Source organism: Balaenoptera ricei, chromosome 19 (assembly GCF_028023285.1).
Source record: "Balaenoptera ricei isolate mBalRic1 chromosome 19, mBalRic1.hap2, whole genome shotgun sequence".
In the NCBI taxonomy this organism is placed as follows: Eukaryota; Metazoa; Chordata; class Mammalia; order Artiodactyla; family Balaenopteridae; genus Balaenoptera; species Balaenoptera ricei.
The window spans coordinates 8,888,650-8,903,861 of record NC_082657.1 but is presented as its reverse complement, the minus strand read 5'-3'; the positions used below and the strand labels follow the sequence as shown (position 1 = coordinate 8,903,861).

The 15,212-nt window shown below is 55.8% G+C and overlaps 1 protein-coding gene across 7 annotated transcripts in view; it reads right to left on the bottom strand.

Moving 5' to 3' along the window:
- Window positions 1–218: 218 nt before the first annotated feature.
- The window catches only part of ZC3H4 (zinc finger CCCH-type containing 4), a 42,436-nt gene continuing 27,442 nt past the window's right edge, over window positions 219–15,212 (bottom strand). For 4 of the 7 annotated variants that reach the window (XM_059903723.1, XM_059903727.1, XM_059903728.1 and 1 more), the window contains 4 exons: window positions 9,044–9,408; window positions 8,478–8,821; window positions 5,335–5,586; window positions 219–4,100 (listed from right to left, as the gene is read on the bottom strand). In XM_059903723.1, the coding sequence (XP_059759706.1) occupies window positions 2,581–4,100; window positions 5,335–5,586; window positions 8,478–8,821; window positions 9,044–9,408 (2,481 nt within the window). In that variant the 3' untranslated portion in view covers window positions 219–2,580. The remainder of the gene's footprint in view (window positions 4,101–5,334; window positions 5,587–8,477; window positions 8,822–9,043; window positions 9,409–15,212) is intronic. The other 3 variants (XM_059903724.1, XM_059903725.1, XM_059903730.1) reach the window with 3 other exon arrangements.

The following is a 15,212-nucleotide window of genomic DNA, read 5'->3' as shown; positions in this document are numbered from 1 at the left end:
ACTGGCCCGGAGCCAGAGCTCAGGCACTGTGGAATGCAGTCGTCAGCCGCTAAGGGAAGCTGAGGCTGTTGGGAGGCACCATTCCCACAGTGTCATCATGAATGTCACCCTGGGACTGGCCACCGAGAAGAGACCCTGGTTTCAAGGTTTCACCCCCACCCCGTCATTTCTGGGGCAAGGGATGGTGGGGGCAGCACGGAGAAACAAGACCCACAGGCTTTTTAAAATAACTGCATCCTTTAATGGCAGTAATACAATTATTGGATTAAGAGACCACAGGAGAAAGGGCAGGTGACATTTCTGGAAGACAGATATGGAGTACAAAAAGGGGGTGGAATAGAGTCATGCGACGATCATTGTAAAAATACAGTACGTTATATACATATTTGCACCATCAACTTTCAACTCTGAAATAGTATTTACACTTTTTGTTACAATCCTGGTTAGAGAACAATTTTTCTTTAAAAGCTCGGCCTGATGGCAAATGAAAATTTCGGGTGAATTCATAGTCCCATGAGGTTCTTAGGCTGAATATTCCAACAGGAGGGTTCCAGCTTCTATTTCATCCACAGATTTCAGTTTTAAAATAGTATTTAATTTTGCTTTTATAAAAAAAATTCTCAAAGGAGGGGAAAAAAAACCCAACCACAGCCACACTGTGTATTCTTTCTTATTTTACAAACACTAAGGGCTGCAGCCCTCTGCTTCAAGGCCAACACTGGTGGCTGAAGAAAAATCTCACTGATGATTGTTTAAAACAAAACAAAAAGACACAAAGACAAACCAAACCAACCTGATCATGGCGCACTGCCTCTCCCGCCCTTGCTTCTGGCCCCAAACTCAATGGCTATTTCTCTTCTGGGGCAGGGCGTTTGGTATTGAACCCTCTTTAATCTCCTACCCCAAGGAGGTGGGAGGGGGAACCCTTTGGCTGGGACACCATGTTTCCTCATTATTAGTAAGAGTCAGGGCCCTTAAGCGAGGTGGTTGAGATGGTGGGATGAGGAGGAAAAAGGCAGGAGACAGCCGGCAAGTACTGACACACAGGCGGGAAGGAGCCCTGGCCGCACAGGCCTTGCCCAGTTCCCCTCAGGGCACGTCCACGGGGTGGGCCTCCTCTGGGGCTCTGTGGACAGGATGGGACCTCAGCCAGGGTCTTGGGGGAGGTGGGGGGAGCCTGGGCAGGCATCTATGCTCCCTTCCCGGCTCAGCCGGATGAGGAGAGTAGGATAACAGGCTTTGGGTCCCATGGCCCCTGCCCACAGTGGGGGTCCCAGTCCCTCTCCTGGAGAGGGCCCAGCAGCCCACACCCTGCCCTGGCTAGTCTCCCACCGTGTCCTCAGGCCCCCTCCTGGAAGTAGCCACAAATCCAACTCTGTACACGCTTCGAACCCATGCACCTGTCAGCTTGGAAGAAAACCAAACACACCAAAACCACGGGCCCTAAAAATATGGTGCAAGGAGGTGTGAAGAAAGCGGAGAAAGCAAAACACTTTGCCGAGAACCACCCAGGGATCCCTCCATCAGGAGCCTGGTGGCGTGGCCATGCCATGGATCCTTGAGCTGTCCCCAGAGGGCCGGGGCCGGCTCACTGGGAGCTTTGCCTTCTGAGCCCAGGACAGAGCCCAGCACAAGGGGGAAAGGCATGGCCGGGACAAGACAGGACGGGACGGGCTAAGCTGACGGAAAGCGCGCGCTCTGCCTCTCGCAGGCAGCTCCTGGCCACACCAGCCTTGCCGACTCCAGGTCCATTTCTCACCCGGAGTCTTCTGTTGCAGGCTGGAGGGCGCTGGTTTGCTCTGGGATGAACTCTGGACGGAGGATGGCAAGGAGGCCGGTGTGTGAATCCAGATGAGACAGCAGTGGAAAAGGACTTTGTTTCTCCCCGCCCAGGCAGCTTCCAAAGGCTCTTTCTCTTTTCCTTCTGTCTTGACACTTTCTCACTTCCGCTGGCCCCTGAAGCGGGTCATCATGGCCTGCACACTGCAGAGGAGACGCAGAAATGCCTAGACCTGCTTCCATGCGGGTCCTGCCCACCATCTCGGCTCCGTCTCTTCTTGCTCATGCACCACAGGGTGAGCAGCGCTCAGTGCCTTCTCGACGCCTGCTGTTCCCTTTGTCCTGGGGGCGGGGGGGGGGGGTAGGATGGGGGGGGAGGGGCCAAGCTTTGCCCAGAAAACCCACCAGACTCCCAGCCACCAAACTGGGGCCCCAGCCTTTAAGGAGTCCCTGAAAATCAGGCCTGGCCAGGCCAGGCGGAGTGCCAGCTGGGGCTGAGGCCCAGGGGGACTCGCAACTGTACACATGCACACGTAGGTTTTCTCGGCGGGAGCCTAGGAGCCCCGCAGCACTGACCAGAAGTTAAAGATGGTTATATACAATTTATATGTTTCAAAGAAAGTTACTACTTTAAAAAAAAAGGGGGGGGGGGGGGAAGAAAAGAAAAAAGAATAGGAAAAAAGAAAAGAAAGAACACCCAGACCCCTCCCCCCTCCCCCCAAGTCCCCAACTCTGGTTGCTGCCCTTAAATATTGCCCTGGGAAGGGTTGGGTGCAGGGAGCGCTCGACTCCGGCTTAACACTACTGGCAAAAGGGGGAGGCAGTGGGGTCAAAGCCTTTAAAAACATCTTTCAGGGACCCAGCGTCCTGCTCACCCTCTTGGGCCGGGCTGTTGCCAGCAAATGGGCTTCCGGAGCCCGTCTTGGGTGCCTGTTTCACGGTCCCGAAGAGGGTGGGCACCGGGAGGTTGTGCACGCCGGGCTGGGGCGGAGCGCCCTCTGCTGGCGGGGCGCCCGTGGCGGCGGCGGGGGCCGCAGCGGCCTTGGGCCGGGGCCGGTTGTAACTGTTGTACCTGTCTGTGGCCGTGGCTGCGGCCCCATCTGCCCCGGACTTCCCCGATTCAGGCTGTTCCAGGGCGGACTTGCGGACAAATGGGGGCTCCTTGGCCTTGGTGGCGGAGCTCTTGCCGTTGCCCTCAGGGCCCTTGGGCTGGGTGCCTGCATCAGCGGCCGGCTCCGCAGCTTTGCCACCCGCGTTGGGAGTCCTGGGGTCGTAGAGGCTGATGCCGCTCAGCACGCTGCTCTGCCCACTCCCGCTGCCCTGGCCCAGGCCTCCGGCTGCCAGCACGCGGGGGTCATAGGGGGCGGTAGCTGGCGGGGAGGACTCCCCACTGGGGCTGGCAGCTGGAGAGGGCGCTTCGGTGGGGCCAGGCTTGGCCGCCCGGGAGGAGGCAGCAGAGTCTGCTGGTTTCTGCAGCCGGGGGTCGGTGGGTGTCTTCCGCACTCGGGGGTCACTGGGCTTGTCACCGGGGCCAGGGGCTGCCGAGGGGCCAGTGGCATTGACAGTCTTGAGGATGCGAGAGAGGAGCTCAAAGTCAGGCAGGCTGGAGCCAGATGTGCTGGGATCTGTAGAGGTGCCTGGGCGCTGCCGGGGGTTGGGGGGGCCCGAGGTGGCGGTGCGGTGCAGCCTGGGATCCAGGGCAGGCATGGACTGCAGGGCCGCGGGGACGGGGGGCACTGCATCCTGCTTGGGGATGGGCAGGGGGATCAGGTCCTCAGGGTTCCAGAGCACAGTGCGGGCAAAGCTCGGCTTGCTCAGGGTCACGTCCTTCTTGATGTGGCTGAACTGCTGCAGCTGCGATCGCGGGTCCCGCAGCGGGTGCCCCGGGAGGGGGTCCAGGGGAATGTTCACAGCCTTCTCCCGAAGGGCCCGTTCCCCTTCCTCCTCTTCTGCAGGGGGTGGCCCAGACCCCTTGGAGCCACTGGGGCCTGCGGGGCTGGAATGAAGGCCGCCTTCGGGCTTGGGGGTGGACAGGGAGCGAGCCAGTCGAGGGTCAGAGGGTCCTGTGTCACCTGGGCCTGAACTGCTGGAAGCCTCGGCGTGGCGGGTAAGTCTGGGGTCCCGGCTGAGGCGGGGGTCAGCCAGCCGCCCTCCTGTGGGGTGTCCCTTCTGGAGGCGGGGGTCCCCCAGCCCACTGCTGCTCAGCTCCCCGACGGAAGCCTGGGGTCGGCTAGACGTCTGCTGCCTCAGGGTCTTCAGGATGGAGGTGACGCTGCTCCCACCCTCATCCTCATCACTTGAGTACCAGTTTCCAGTGTCACCTGAGGAAAAGCAGAAAGGAGCAGGGAGAGGGTGAGTGGCCGCCACATCTGCCGCGAGGCCTCGTGGACCCCATGGCAGCCCACTCCCCTGCCTCTTACCTCTTAGAACCTGTTTCTCCTCTCTTAAAACACCCCACCCCCACCACAGGACGCCACGAAGAGCCAGTGAGCTCAGGCAGGCCAAGCACCGAGCTTGGCAGGTCTCTGGCTATCGTTTATGGACCTTTCCCCACGTACCGGCACCATTCTAAGTGCTTTGTCTTATTTGTCACAAACACCCAGGATATAGCGTTATCATCACGCCCATTTGACAGATGAGAAAAACAGAGGCACAGACAGTGCCGTAAGATAGGGGGCGGAGCCAGGGTTGAGCTCAGACTCCGAGCCCAGGGCTCTGCCGCCACCTCCTCACCTCCTGGGCAGGTTCAGGCCCCAACATGGCAGGCCTGGCTCTGAGTGCCTGTGAACAGCTACTGCTGCCTTGGCTCTCACTGCGCTTGGGGCTCACAGACACGTGCCTCCCAGGCCCCTCAAATCGTTCCCGCGACCCAGGGCAGGGCAGTCACCAGCTGACAAGAGGCGGGGCCAGGTGGGCAGACTCAGAAGCTAGCCCACGTCCAACTTTCTAGGCAGGTGCAACCGGAGCCCCTAGGGGAGGGGGCTGTCCCCTGTTCTCACTGTCCCACTTGCTCCTCGGCTCTGGTCAGGGCCACCCATGGCCTTTGGCTTCAGGTTCTAGATACCGTTTTTGTCCGCCCCCTTTCACCCCGGGGTGGATACCATCAGGTCACTGCACGGCACCATGAGACTTGGCAGCTGTGCCTGTGATTATTACTGGTTTATGTCGATGACTAGCTCTCATCTGTTGGCTTCCCGAGAACATGGTCTGGGGAAAGGGGGACTGAGAATCTCCCTACAGCCTCCTCTGTTAAGGGTGCAGGGGGTGAATCCTATTGCCTGCTGTCTCCTCCAGGGACCAGCCCACCTCCCTCCTCGATGCGATCAGGGTCTCTCCCGAACCCCACGACACAGAAGGGCAGCCCCGACGTCTAATTTTCTCAGGGACATGCAGCAGCCCCAGCAGCTCCACAGACCTGGGCAGGGGTCCTCCCCGGCCACAGGTCCCTTTCTGACACAAAACCCGAACTAGGTGCTCCCCACCTCTCCCCTGCACGGCGGCCCGGGGGGCCTGCGCCCGTCGGGGAAGGCCCCTGTCCCTGGGGGGGACACATGCCTTCCTCATTCTCCCGGTCCTGCTTGCTGCTCTCAGCCAGCCTCCTCGCTCTCTCCTCCTCCTCCTGCTGCTTCTGCTGGATCCTCAGGTACAGGGCCCTCTGGGCCGAGGGCAGGAAGTCGGGGACACCGGCGCCCGGCTTCGGCCGGCCTGGGGGCCCTCCCTCAGGGAAGCTGTCAGGCTCCAGAGGGTGCTCGGGGAAGAGGCGCTCCCCAGGCTCCCCCGGCAGCTCTTCGTAGTGCCCGTAGTCCTCTGTGGCAGGGGAGAACCGAGGGTTCATGTCGGGAAGGGCCTCACGGCACCGACTCCGACCCACCCGTGCCCTCAACTGGAAAACCACCCCCGGATGGCGATGGGTGAGAATGTGTAGCCCGTCCCTTCCGACCCTCCCCAGGAGGGGCCCCACGGAAAGCCCAGCAGCGGAGGACGGAGCAGCCAGTGGGGGCGGGGAGGGTCCCACCTAGGACGCAGCCACTGAGAACGGGGTTCACGGTGAGGTTCAGTGACATGGGCAAACGCTCATGAGGTGAAAACAGGACGGAACGTCGGACGCATGTTTGTAAAACACAAAGAAAAGGTTTTGAAAAGACAGACAGAAAACAGTCCCTCTGGGGATGAGAACAGGAGAGAGGGGCTGAGGGCTCTTTCACTTTTTACTCCACATATTTCTGATCTGTCTTCATTACTCTTGATGAGCATTAATTTTATGATTTCTTTAAATAAATAATCAATAAAGAAAAACATACCCTAATCTCTCAGTGAGCTCAGAATACGAGTCAACCATGGTAAACAAAGACTAGTAAGGAAGAGAAGAAAACACACCACAGTGTTGCTGTGGCTACCTGTCAACCCCGAGGCTGACGGCTGACTCCTCCTCCTCCTCCTCCTCCCTTTACGGGCTCCTAACTCCACAAACATTTATGAGCGTGCTGCTGCATTTACAGGGACGGGGCGGGGGGTTTCTCCCATACAGCATCGAGGAAGCACACGGCGGAAGGGCTTGCCTTCATTCTCGAAGGGCGGGCAGGCACCCGGCACTAGCCACCTCCCTTCACAAACGCTACCCTACCCAAGCCAGAGCCAAAGACGAGGGGAGCACCGTGGGCAGACCTTCAACGACACGCCTGGAGACTCGTGTGTGCGCGCGCGCGCGTGTGTGTGTGTGTGTGGGTCGGAGACAAAGTCCAGTTAGCACTGTCCCACAGAACGTTCTGCAACGATGAAATATCCCCTATCTGCACCGTGAGATGTGGCTCCCCTACTGAGCAGCCAAAATGTGGCCAGCACTACCAAGAAAGTGAATCTGTAACTTAAACTGAACTTTCAGGATTAAAGTAATCAAATCTGTAAACACGTCATACACGAAGTGTATAAAGCATAAAGTGAAAGGTCACTTTCTTCTAGCCCCTGAACTTCATAACATGTGAACCTGATGGGCGAGTCTGCTCTGAGCCACACCCTGGCTCGGAGGTGAGGACACTCCTTAAACAATGGTCCCACCCAGTCCCCCCTGCACGGAATTCAAGAGTGAATTTCTTGATGGTTCTGCTCTTTTCAATATATTAAAAACAACTGAATAGTACTAAAAAGGTAGATTTCATGATATGGGCATTAGAGTGAATTACTCCAGAGATACCAACTGTTATCAGCTTGACAGACTTTCGGGTTTTCTTCCCCACCCAGACCTTTGCCATGCACATTTCATACACGTTGTTTAAAGGGGGAGGAAGCCCCCTCAGGTCGCCTGCTTTTCTCACTTGAGAACATGTCACTCACCTGGCTCCCTGCCCCAAACACCTGCTCTCATGCCTCTGAACACAATTGAGATGCCAAAGACTCCCACACTGACCTCCAGCCTGGTCAGCTCCCTGACGTCTGCATGGCTGTCAAACGGGCACCTCATGCTTAACGTGGCCAAAGCAGAAGTGCTGCCCTGCCCCAACCTGGCTCGGCCTGGACACCCAGAGCGGCTCGCCATCCGCCCCTGCCGCCTGGCCACGCTGGCCCGATGGCTCCACCTCCACACCTAGCCCTGCGGCTCCCTGTCCTCTCCCGGCTGCCACCCACCTCACCTCTGCCCAGGGCGACTCAAGGGCAGCCCACAAGCTCCCAAGATTCCCCTCCGGCCCCTACTCGCATCCATCGCCCTTGCGCTCCACTCCTCCACTATCCCCGTCACTCTTCCGCCGAGTCCACCTCGCCATGGCCCGCAGGGTCCTGTGTGCTGGGACTTCTCTCCCCCGTCCTCCCTTTCCAAGCCACATGGACACCTTTGTTTTCCACAAACAAGGTGACTGGCTGAGGCCTCCGCACCTGCTGCAGCTGCCACCTAAGCCAAGCCCACGACTCCCTCCCCACCTTCACCTCGCAGACAGGCCTCCGCCGGCTGTGACGCACCCCGCCGGTCCGGCTTCCACCCGTCACCCTCACTCGGTGCCCCATTTCACCGCCAGCAATGACCAATGCCGAAATGAGCTGACGCCCTTGTTTACACATTTCCTGTCGGTCTCCCTCCACTCAAATGAAGTTAAGGCAAGGACTACGTGCTTTGCTCGCTCTGACCCCACGCCTAGAAGCACGCCTGGCCCCTGGCAACAATGACACATCTCGTCCTTCTGAGGGCTGCACGCCACCTCCTACTGATGCGGCACTGTCGTCCAAGTACCCGACTGTCGGACGTTTAGTTTGTTACCAACACATGTTCTCATTTTGTAAGAAAGGAAGGAAAGGAGGAAGGAAGATGGTCAGTTGTGGGGACAGAACAAGCAGAGTCGCAAGGCAGCTCCAAGCCAAGAACCACCCCAGAAGGAGGCCGCTTTGGTTGGGGGCACCTCAGCCTGGAAGTTCAACACCATTCCACACCCGTCCCTCTAACTTCCCAAGCTCCCACTCCACACACACCAAGCAAAACTTACAGAAATTAAATAAGTTATAGTGATGGCAATCATAACACTCCTCCTAGACTCAACAGGGTAGTGAATCCCACATCACTGAAAACGTTCAACCACTCACGGGACAGAGATGGAGTTGGATTCATGTTTTCAAAGACTCAGACCGAGGAAGAAAAACCAGATCTTCCTGACTACATTCCACTGTGCAGACCCCAGCAGCCCCAGCTGGCCCCCACCCTGAGCCCTGCATACCTGCGTCCCCAATGAGTCCTGGTTCCATCTCCATGCCCTCTTGCTGCTGGTAAAAGTTTTCATAGAAGTTCTGGGCTGGTGGGATGGGGGGCATCATTCCAGAATGTGGGGAGTCTCCAGGACCATAGGGCATCATTGGAGGGCCACCAGGTCCCATGGGCGGGCCAGGATTCATGCCAGGGCCCATTGGCATGTCGGGGTGCATGTCCGGATGCATATCAGGGTGCATGTCCGGGTGCATGTCGGGATGCATGTCGGGGTGCATCGGGGCCCCCATCGGCCCTGGGGGTCCCATATTGGGCCCGGGGCCCATCGGCCCTGGGGGTCCTCCGGGTCCAGGGAACCTGTAAGAGAAAACGGTGCCCGTGAGAGGGGCTGCAGAGGAAGGGTGGCAGCCACATCCCTGAGAGACACAGAGGCCTGCTCATGGTTGAGCAGCAGGGGGCTCCAGACCAGGCCTCTGAGGGCTTTGGACAGAGGCAGGATGCAGCCTGGTTAGGTTCCAGGCCACAGGGCCCTGGCACAGAGGAGCCTGGCTGAGGCCAGAAAAGCCCCCAGGCACTCACCTCACACCCAGTTTCTCAGCCAGCTGTCCTGTGGGCCGCACCACAATCTCAAACAAGGAGGGGATCTTCTTGTTGTACATGTCCTGCTGCTGCTGCAGCTGCTGTGGGGACAGCGGCTCGTGCACGGGCATGGGCAGCTGAGGGGGGCCGGGGGGCGGAGGCGGGGGTGGGGGCGGGGGCGGGGGGCCACCCTGCATGGGCCGGCCATTCGGAGAGGTCGGGGCCGGGGGGCCAGGTGGGCGGGGCGGGGTGGGCAGGAGGCCCACGCCAGGGGGTGGTTTGGGCAGGGGGTTGATGCCCTGCTTCTTCAGCTCCTCAACTTCCTTCTCATCCTCGGCGCCTGCCTCTGCGTCATCAGCCAACATCTGCGGGCCAGAAGGACAAAACAGTGAGAGTCAGGACAGGGGAGGAGGCGGGTTGGAATGCACTCCTCCAGGGCTGAGAGCCGAATTTGCAGAGGATAACTCTTCAATACCCTGAGGCCCTTACAGCAGGGGTCCCCAACCCCCGGGCCACGGACTGGTGCTGGTCTGTGGCCTGTTAGGAACCGGGCCGCACGGCAGGAGGTGAGCGGCAGACAAGGAAGCAAAGCTTCGTCCCGTTGCTCGCATTCCTGCCAGAGCCCGGCCTCCTGTCAGATCAGCGGGGGCGTTAGATTCTCATAGGAGCTCGAACCCTACTGTGAACTGCGCATGCGAGGGGCCTAGGCTGCACGCTCCTTATGAGACTCTAACGCCTGATGATCTGAGGTGGACGTGAGGCGGTGATGCTGGGCTGGGGAGCGGTTGCAGATACAGATTATCATTAGCAGAGAGATCTGACTGCACAGAGACCATAATAAATCGGTTGTTTACAGGCTCATATCAAAACGCTATCAGTGAGTGGCAAGTGACAATTAAGCTGCATCTTACAGAGTAGACTGGACATAAGCAACACGCTTCAGGTGTCACTGTCTCCCATCACCCCCAGATGGGACCATCTAGTTGCAGGAAAACAAGCTCAGGGCTCCCACTGATTCTGCATTACGGTGAGTTGTATAATTATTTCATTATATATTACAATGTAATAATAAGAGAAATAAAGTGCACAATAAATGCAACGCGCTTGAATCACCCTGAAACCATCCCCCATCCCCAACCGGGTCTGTGGAAAAATTGTCTTCCACAACACCGGTCCCTGGTGCCAAAAAGGTTGGGGACTGCTGCCTTACAGCATCAGGCCAACGACCACAAAGCCTCTCTGGCACAAAAGTCATCACCCCATACCACTGCCACATCCCTTCTCGGTGAACAGCTGACAGGGGAGCCATTCTTATTTGGCAGCAAAATACATGCAACATACTATGTACTATTTCACCATTTTCAAGTGGACAATTCAAGGACGTTAAGTACATTCACGATGTTGTATAACCACCATCTCTATCTAGTTCTAACACTGCCGAAGAAGACTCCATACCCATTAAGCAGTCACTCCCCATGCCCTGCTCCCTCCCAGCCCCTGGCAACCACCAATCTACTTTCTGTCTCTATGGATTTGTCTATTCTGGACATTTCATAGAAACGAAATCCTATAATATTGTGGCCTTTTGTGACTGGCTTCTTTCACTTAGCATGACATTTTCAAGGTTCATCCATGTTGTAGCTGTATCATCTATTTTATCTATTTCATGGCTGATTAATAGTTCATTGTTCTGGGCTTTCCTGATGGTGCAGTGGTTGAGAATCTGCCTGCCAATGCAGTGGACACGGGTTCAAGCCCTGGTCTGGGAATATCCCACATGCCGTGGAACAACTAATAAGCCCATGCACCACAACTACTGAGCCTGTGCTCTAGAGCCCGCAAGCCACAACTACTGAGCCCGCGCACCACAACTACTGAAGCCCTCACGCCTAGAGCCTGTGCTCCACAACAAGAGAAGCCACCGCAATGAGAAGCCCGCGCACTACGACAAAGAGTAGCCCCCGCTCACCGCAACTAGAGAAAGCCCACGTGCAGCAACAAAGAACCAACGCAGCCAAAAATAAATAAAAATAAAATAAATTTATATAAAAAAAAGAAAGTTCATTGTTCTGTTTGAATTTTAAGGGCCCCTCACCGCACTTGCAATCAAAATCCAATCACTTACGAGGACCCACAGGGCCTGACAGCAGGGCTGGGTGTCTGGGGAGGACTTCACAGCACCCTGGAAGCTTCATTTCCTTCTATGGTGTGCGGACTCCTCCACCCTAAGCACCCAGCTCTGTTTCAGTTCTGCGGACAGCTAAGCTCTTTCCCCAGCAGGGTCCTGGCCTGGACCAGGCCTCTCCCCAGGCATTTGTTTTCCCCTCCATTCTTAATGTATGGCTCAATATCCCCCAATTGCTGGGGTCTCTTATTAAAGGTCAACTCAGAGTGACTGGCCAGGTCTCCTGTATTTACTACTGGAACACCATTAGCTCCCTTGAAAGCACTGCTAAGCTTTGTAAGATTTTACATTTAGTTGTATCTTTGTTTATTCCTGGCCCAACGACTACCAACTCCACAAGGGCAAGACCCGCAGGGCCCACCATAAGGGCTGTTACAGGGTAGGTGGACAATTCCAAAGTCTGGATTCAAGCAGAACGTCTCACCAATTAGGATCCTGGGCAGAAGTTAACACTGCAGGCCTGCCTGCTTCTCTTGGAAGGCCAGCTTGCAATGTTGGCCTTTGGCTGGTGCCTGAGAACCTAGATTTCGAGAGGGTTCCCAGGATTCCCTGACTGCTAAGAGGGGCTCACTGTGTCTAAACCGTTCGTACAAACAGCATGCTTTCTGCGGAACATCCCTTTTCCTTCTGGGAGTCTGGGATTTTGGTACGTGCCAGGCAGAGGCTGCCCTCAATAAAAACCCTGGGCACTGACTGAGTCTCTACTGCACGCCCATGCGTTCTACACGTTCTGTCACAACCTGAGGAGTTATACACGTCCCATGTGACTCCAGGGGGCGAGGACTCTTGGAAGCTGGTACCTGGTTTCAGCCTTTACCGCCTGCCTTTTCTCTTTGTGCATTCTGCTTTGTGTGCTTTCGCTGGAGTTAAATCTCAGACAGCTCGGGCCCTGGGAGTGTCCCCAGCAAATTGTCCAACCTGGGCCCAGGTGGCCTTGGGGACCTCGGCACACACGCCTGAGTGGATCCTAACGCGGGGCTCTGAGATGCCCCGGCACCTCAGCCTCAGCATTGCTCAAGGCAACTCCTCCTCCTGCTCCTCCGCCCAGGGACGGTGGTGGCGGCGTGGGTGGCGGAGGCAGGACTTCCTGGCGGGTGTCAGGCAGTTCCCAGCTTTTCTCTCTCCTAACCATCAGCAACGGTATGTGGACCCAGGGACGCAGGGTCCAAGAAGAATTTGGCTTCAAGGGGGATGGAAAACTTGGAAGTCTGATCAGTGGAAAACATCTGTCCCTTAGAGCCCTGCTACTCAAGGTGTGGTCAGAGCAGCCTCCGGTCACAGAGCCAAAGCCCTGCACTGCTAGATCCTCTCAATGGCAACGAAATGCCCTCAGGTGTAGGCAAAACCTAAGGAGGAGGTTATACCTCATTAAACAGGAACAAACTTGACCACAACTTCCTCCCCGCCCAGGGAGGGGATGCCGTGGTCCAGCCACCAAATGCGCCAGACTCCCCTCGCCCCCGAGATAGGGTCACACATCTCTGTACCGCTCCGCACTCGGGAACACCCAGCCAATGGCCCCTGCGCGGGGGACAGAGGCTGAGGTGATCCTTCCACTGCCACCCCCGGCCTGGCACGGTGCTCAGCACATGGGGCCACGCAATGAACTCAATGACCAAACGAACTGAAGCACTGGCCCACAGGACAGCCCCTACGAGTGTATCGCCGGTCCCCAGGCAAGGCAGGCCCCCTCTCTCTCACACTCACCTCCCTGGGTCCCATCACTTCCGCTTCCCCACTGTGCCCCGCAATCGGGGCTTCCACACCCATTCCACGCTGGGGAGAAGTCTCACCTCACGGCGGGCTCCCACTCCAGGACTTCACCCCCCTCACCCCTCGCGCAGACCCCACGACACCCCGACGAGCACTCCAGCATGGGACACAGCCAGCTCCCTGCACTTATCTCTTTACCCACCACCCCCACTGGGCCGCAAGTGCTGCCTCAAAAGCAGGGGCTGAATCGCATCAGAGCCCAGAACACTGATGCATAAGATACATAGGAGATGTCAACACCCCACCCCCACCCTGAAAAGCTGAACCCAAACCATCCAGGCAGTCCTTCAGCACATCTATCCCTAGAGACTCCCTCCCGCCCCTTCCTGGGCCCCTCTGCAGCAAGAAGCTCCCTCACACCACACAACCAGGGCCTTGCTGGGTCCCACAACCTCCCCCGCCAGGACTGATTCTGAATGATTCCCGGGTTTCCAAAAGTCAAAGGCATCCTCTCAATGGAAAAGGACGGCCACACCTGCGGATACACATAGACATGTGGGCCAAGGTTCATTGGGCCAAGGAAATAAGCTCATGTTCATTTGTTAAACATTCTAAGCTTTGGGAATTCCCTGGTGGTCCTGTGGTTAAGACTCTGGGCGTCCACTGCAGGGGGCGTGGGTTCGATCCCTGGTCGGGGAACTAAGATCCTACAGGCGAACTAAGATCCTGTACGGCACGGACAAAAAAAAAAAAATCTAAGCTTTTGCCCCAAACTGCTAACAAATCAAATGTTCTTCAACTGGTGACTAGATAAACAATCTCAGATCATCCACACAGTGGAGTACTACTCAAGAACAAACAGTGATGAACTACCAATACTTGCAACAATGTGGATGAATTTCAAACACCTCATGCAGAATGAAAGAAGGCAGATTCAAAGGCTATTATAGGGCTTCCCTGGTGGCGCAGCAGTTAAGAATCCGCCTGCCAATGCAGGGGACACAGGTTCGAGACCTGGTCTGGGAAGATCCCACATGCCGTGGAGCAACTAAACCCGTGCGCCACAACTACTGAGCCTGCGCTCTAGAGCCCGTGAGCCGCAACTACTGAAGCTCACATGCCACAACTACTGAAGCCCGCGTTCACAACAAGAGAAGTCACCGCAATGAGAAGCCCGCGCACCGCAACGAAGACCCAACACAGTGAACAAATAAATTAAAAAAATATATAAATTTATAAAAAAACAAAAAACAAAAGGCTATATAAACCGCACACATGTTTAGAAGCTACATACCATATATCTATTTATATGACTTTCCTGAAAAGGCAAACTACAGGGACAGAAAACAGATCAGTGGTTTCCAGGGGCTGGAGATGGGAGAGGCACTGATTACAAAAGGGGAGGGGTTTTGGGGGTGAAAGAATGAATTTCCTCTACCTAAACTGTGAGGTGGTCACATGATTCTCTGCGTTTGTCAAAATTCACAGAACTAGGGAATTCCCTGGCGGTCCAGTGGTTAGAGCTCTGCACTTCCACTGCAGGGAGCATGGTTTCGATCCCTGGTTGGGAACTAAGATCCTGCATGACGCCCAGAGCAGCCAAAAAAAAAAAAAAAAAAAATTCACAGAACTAAACAGGGACACTTTTTTTTTTTTTTTAGACTGGATACAAACTATACCTTGACAAACCTGACTATAAAACAGTATAGGTATAAAACAGTAACTGAAGGATTTAATGGTAAAGAACCATAATGTATGCAACTTATTTTCAAATGGCTCAAGGAAAAAAAATAAATGAGAGCAAAGTGATAAAGCAAAGGGGGCAAAATAATGCTGACAGAGGAATCTAGGTGGACGGAATTCTTTGCATTATTCTTGCCACTCGCTCTCACGTTACAGTCACTGACAGCCCCAAAGGCAAGCACGTCTCAAACCTAGAGTGGATGATTGGAAGCTGATGTATCTGGACAGACAGAAACGTCACCAAGAAGCAGGAAAATAAAGCTGAAGAAAAGGGTGGAAGAGAGAGCACAGACATTTCAGGAGAGGATGACGAAGGCCCTGTCCTCACAGCTTGGACCCAAGGGCTGCCCAGGAGCCTCAGGCCCCAGCCCTAGTTGATCAAGCTGCAACTCTGTCCAGGAGAGAAGGAAATGGCTGACCCCACATGTTTATCAGGGTTACCCTGGGCCCGTTGTAAAGGTTTAAGTTTTACTTTCTGACCACCCAAATTCGATTCTGGAATGGTTCTTCCAGGTTCAACGCTCATTT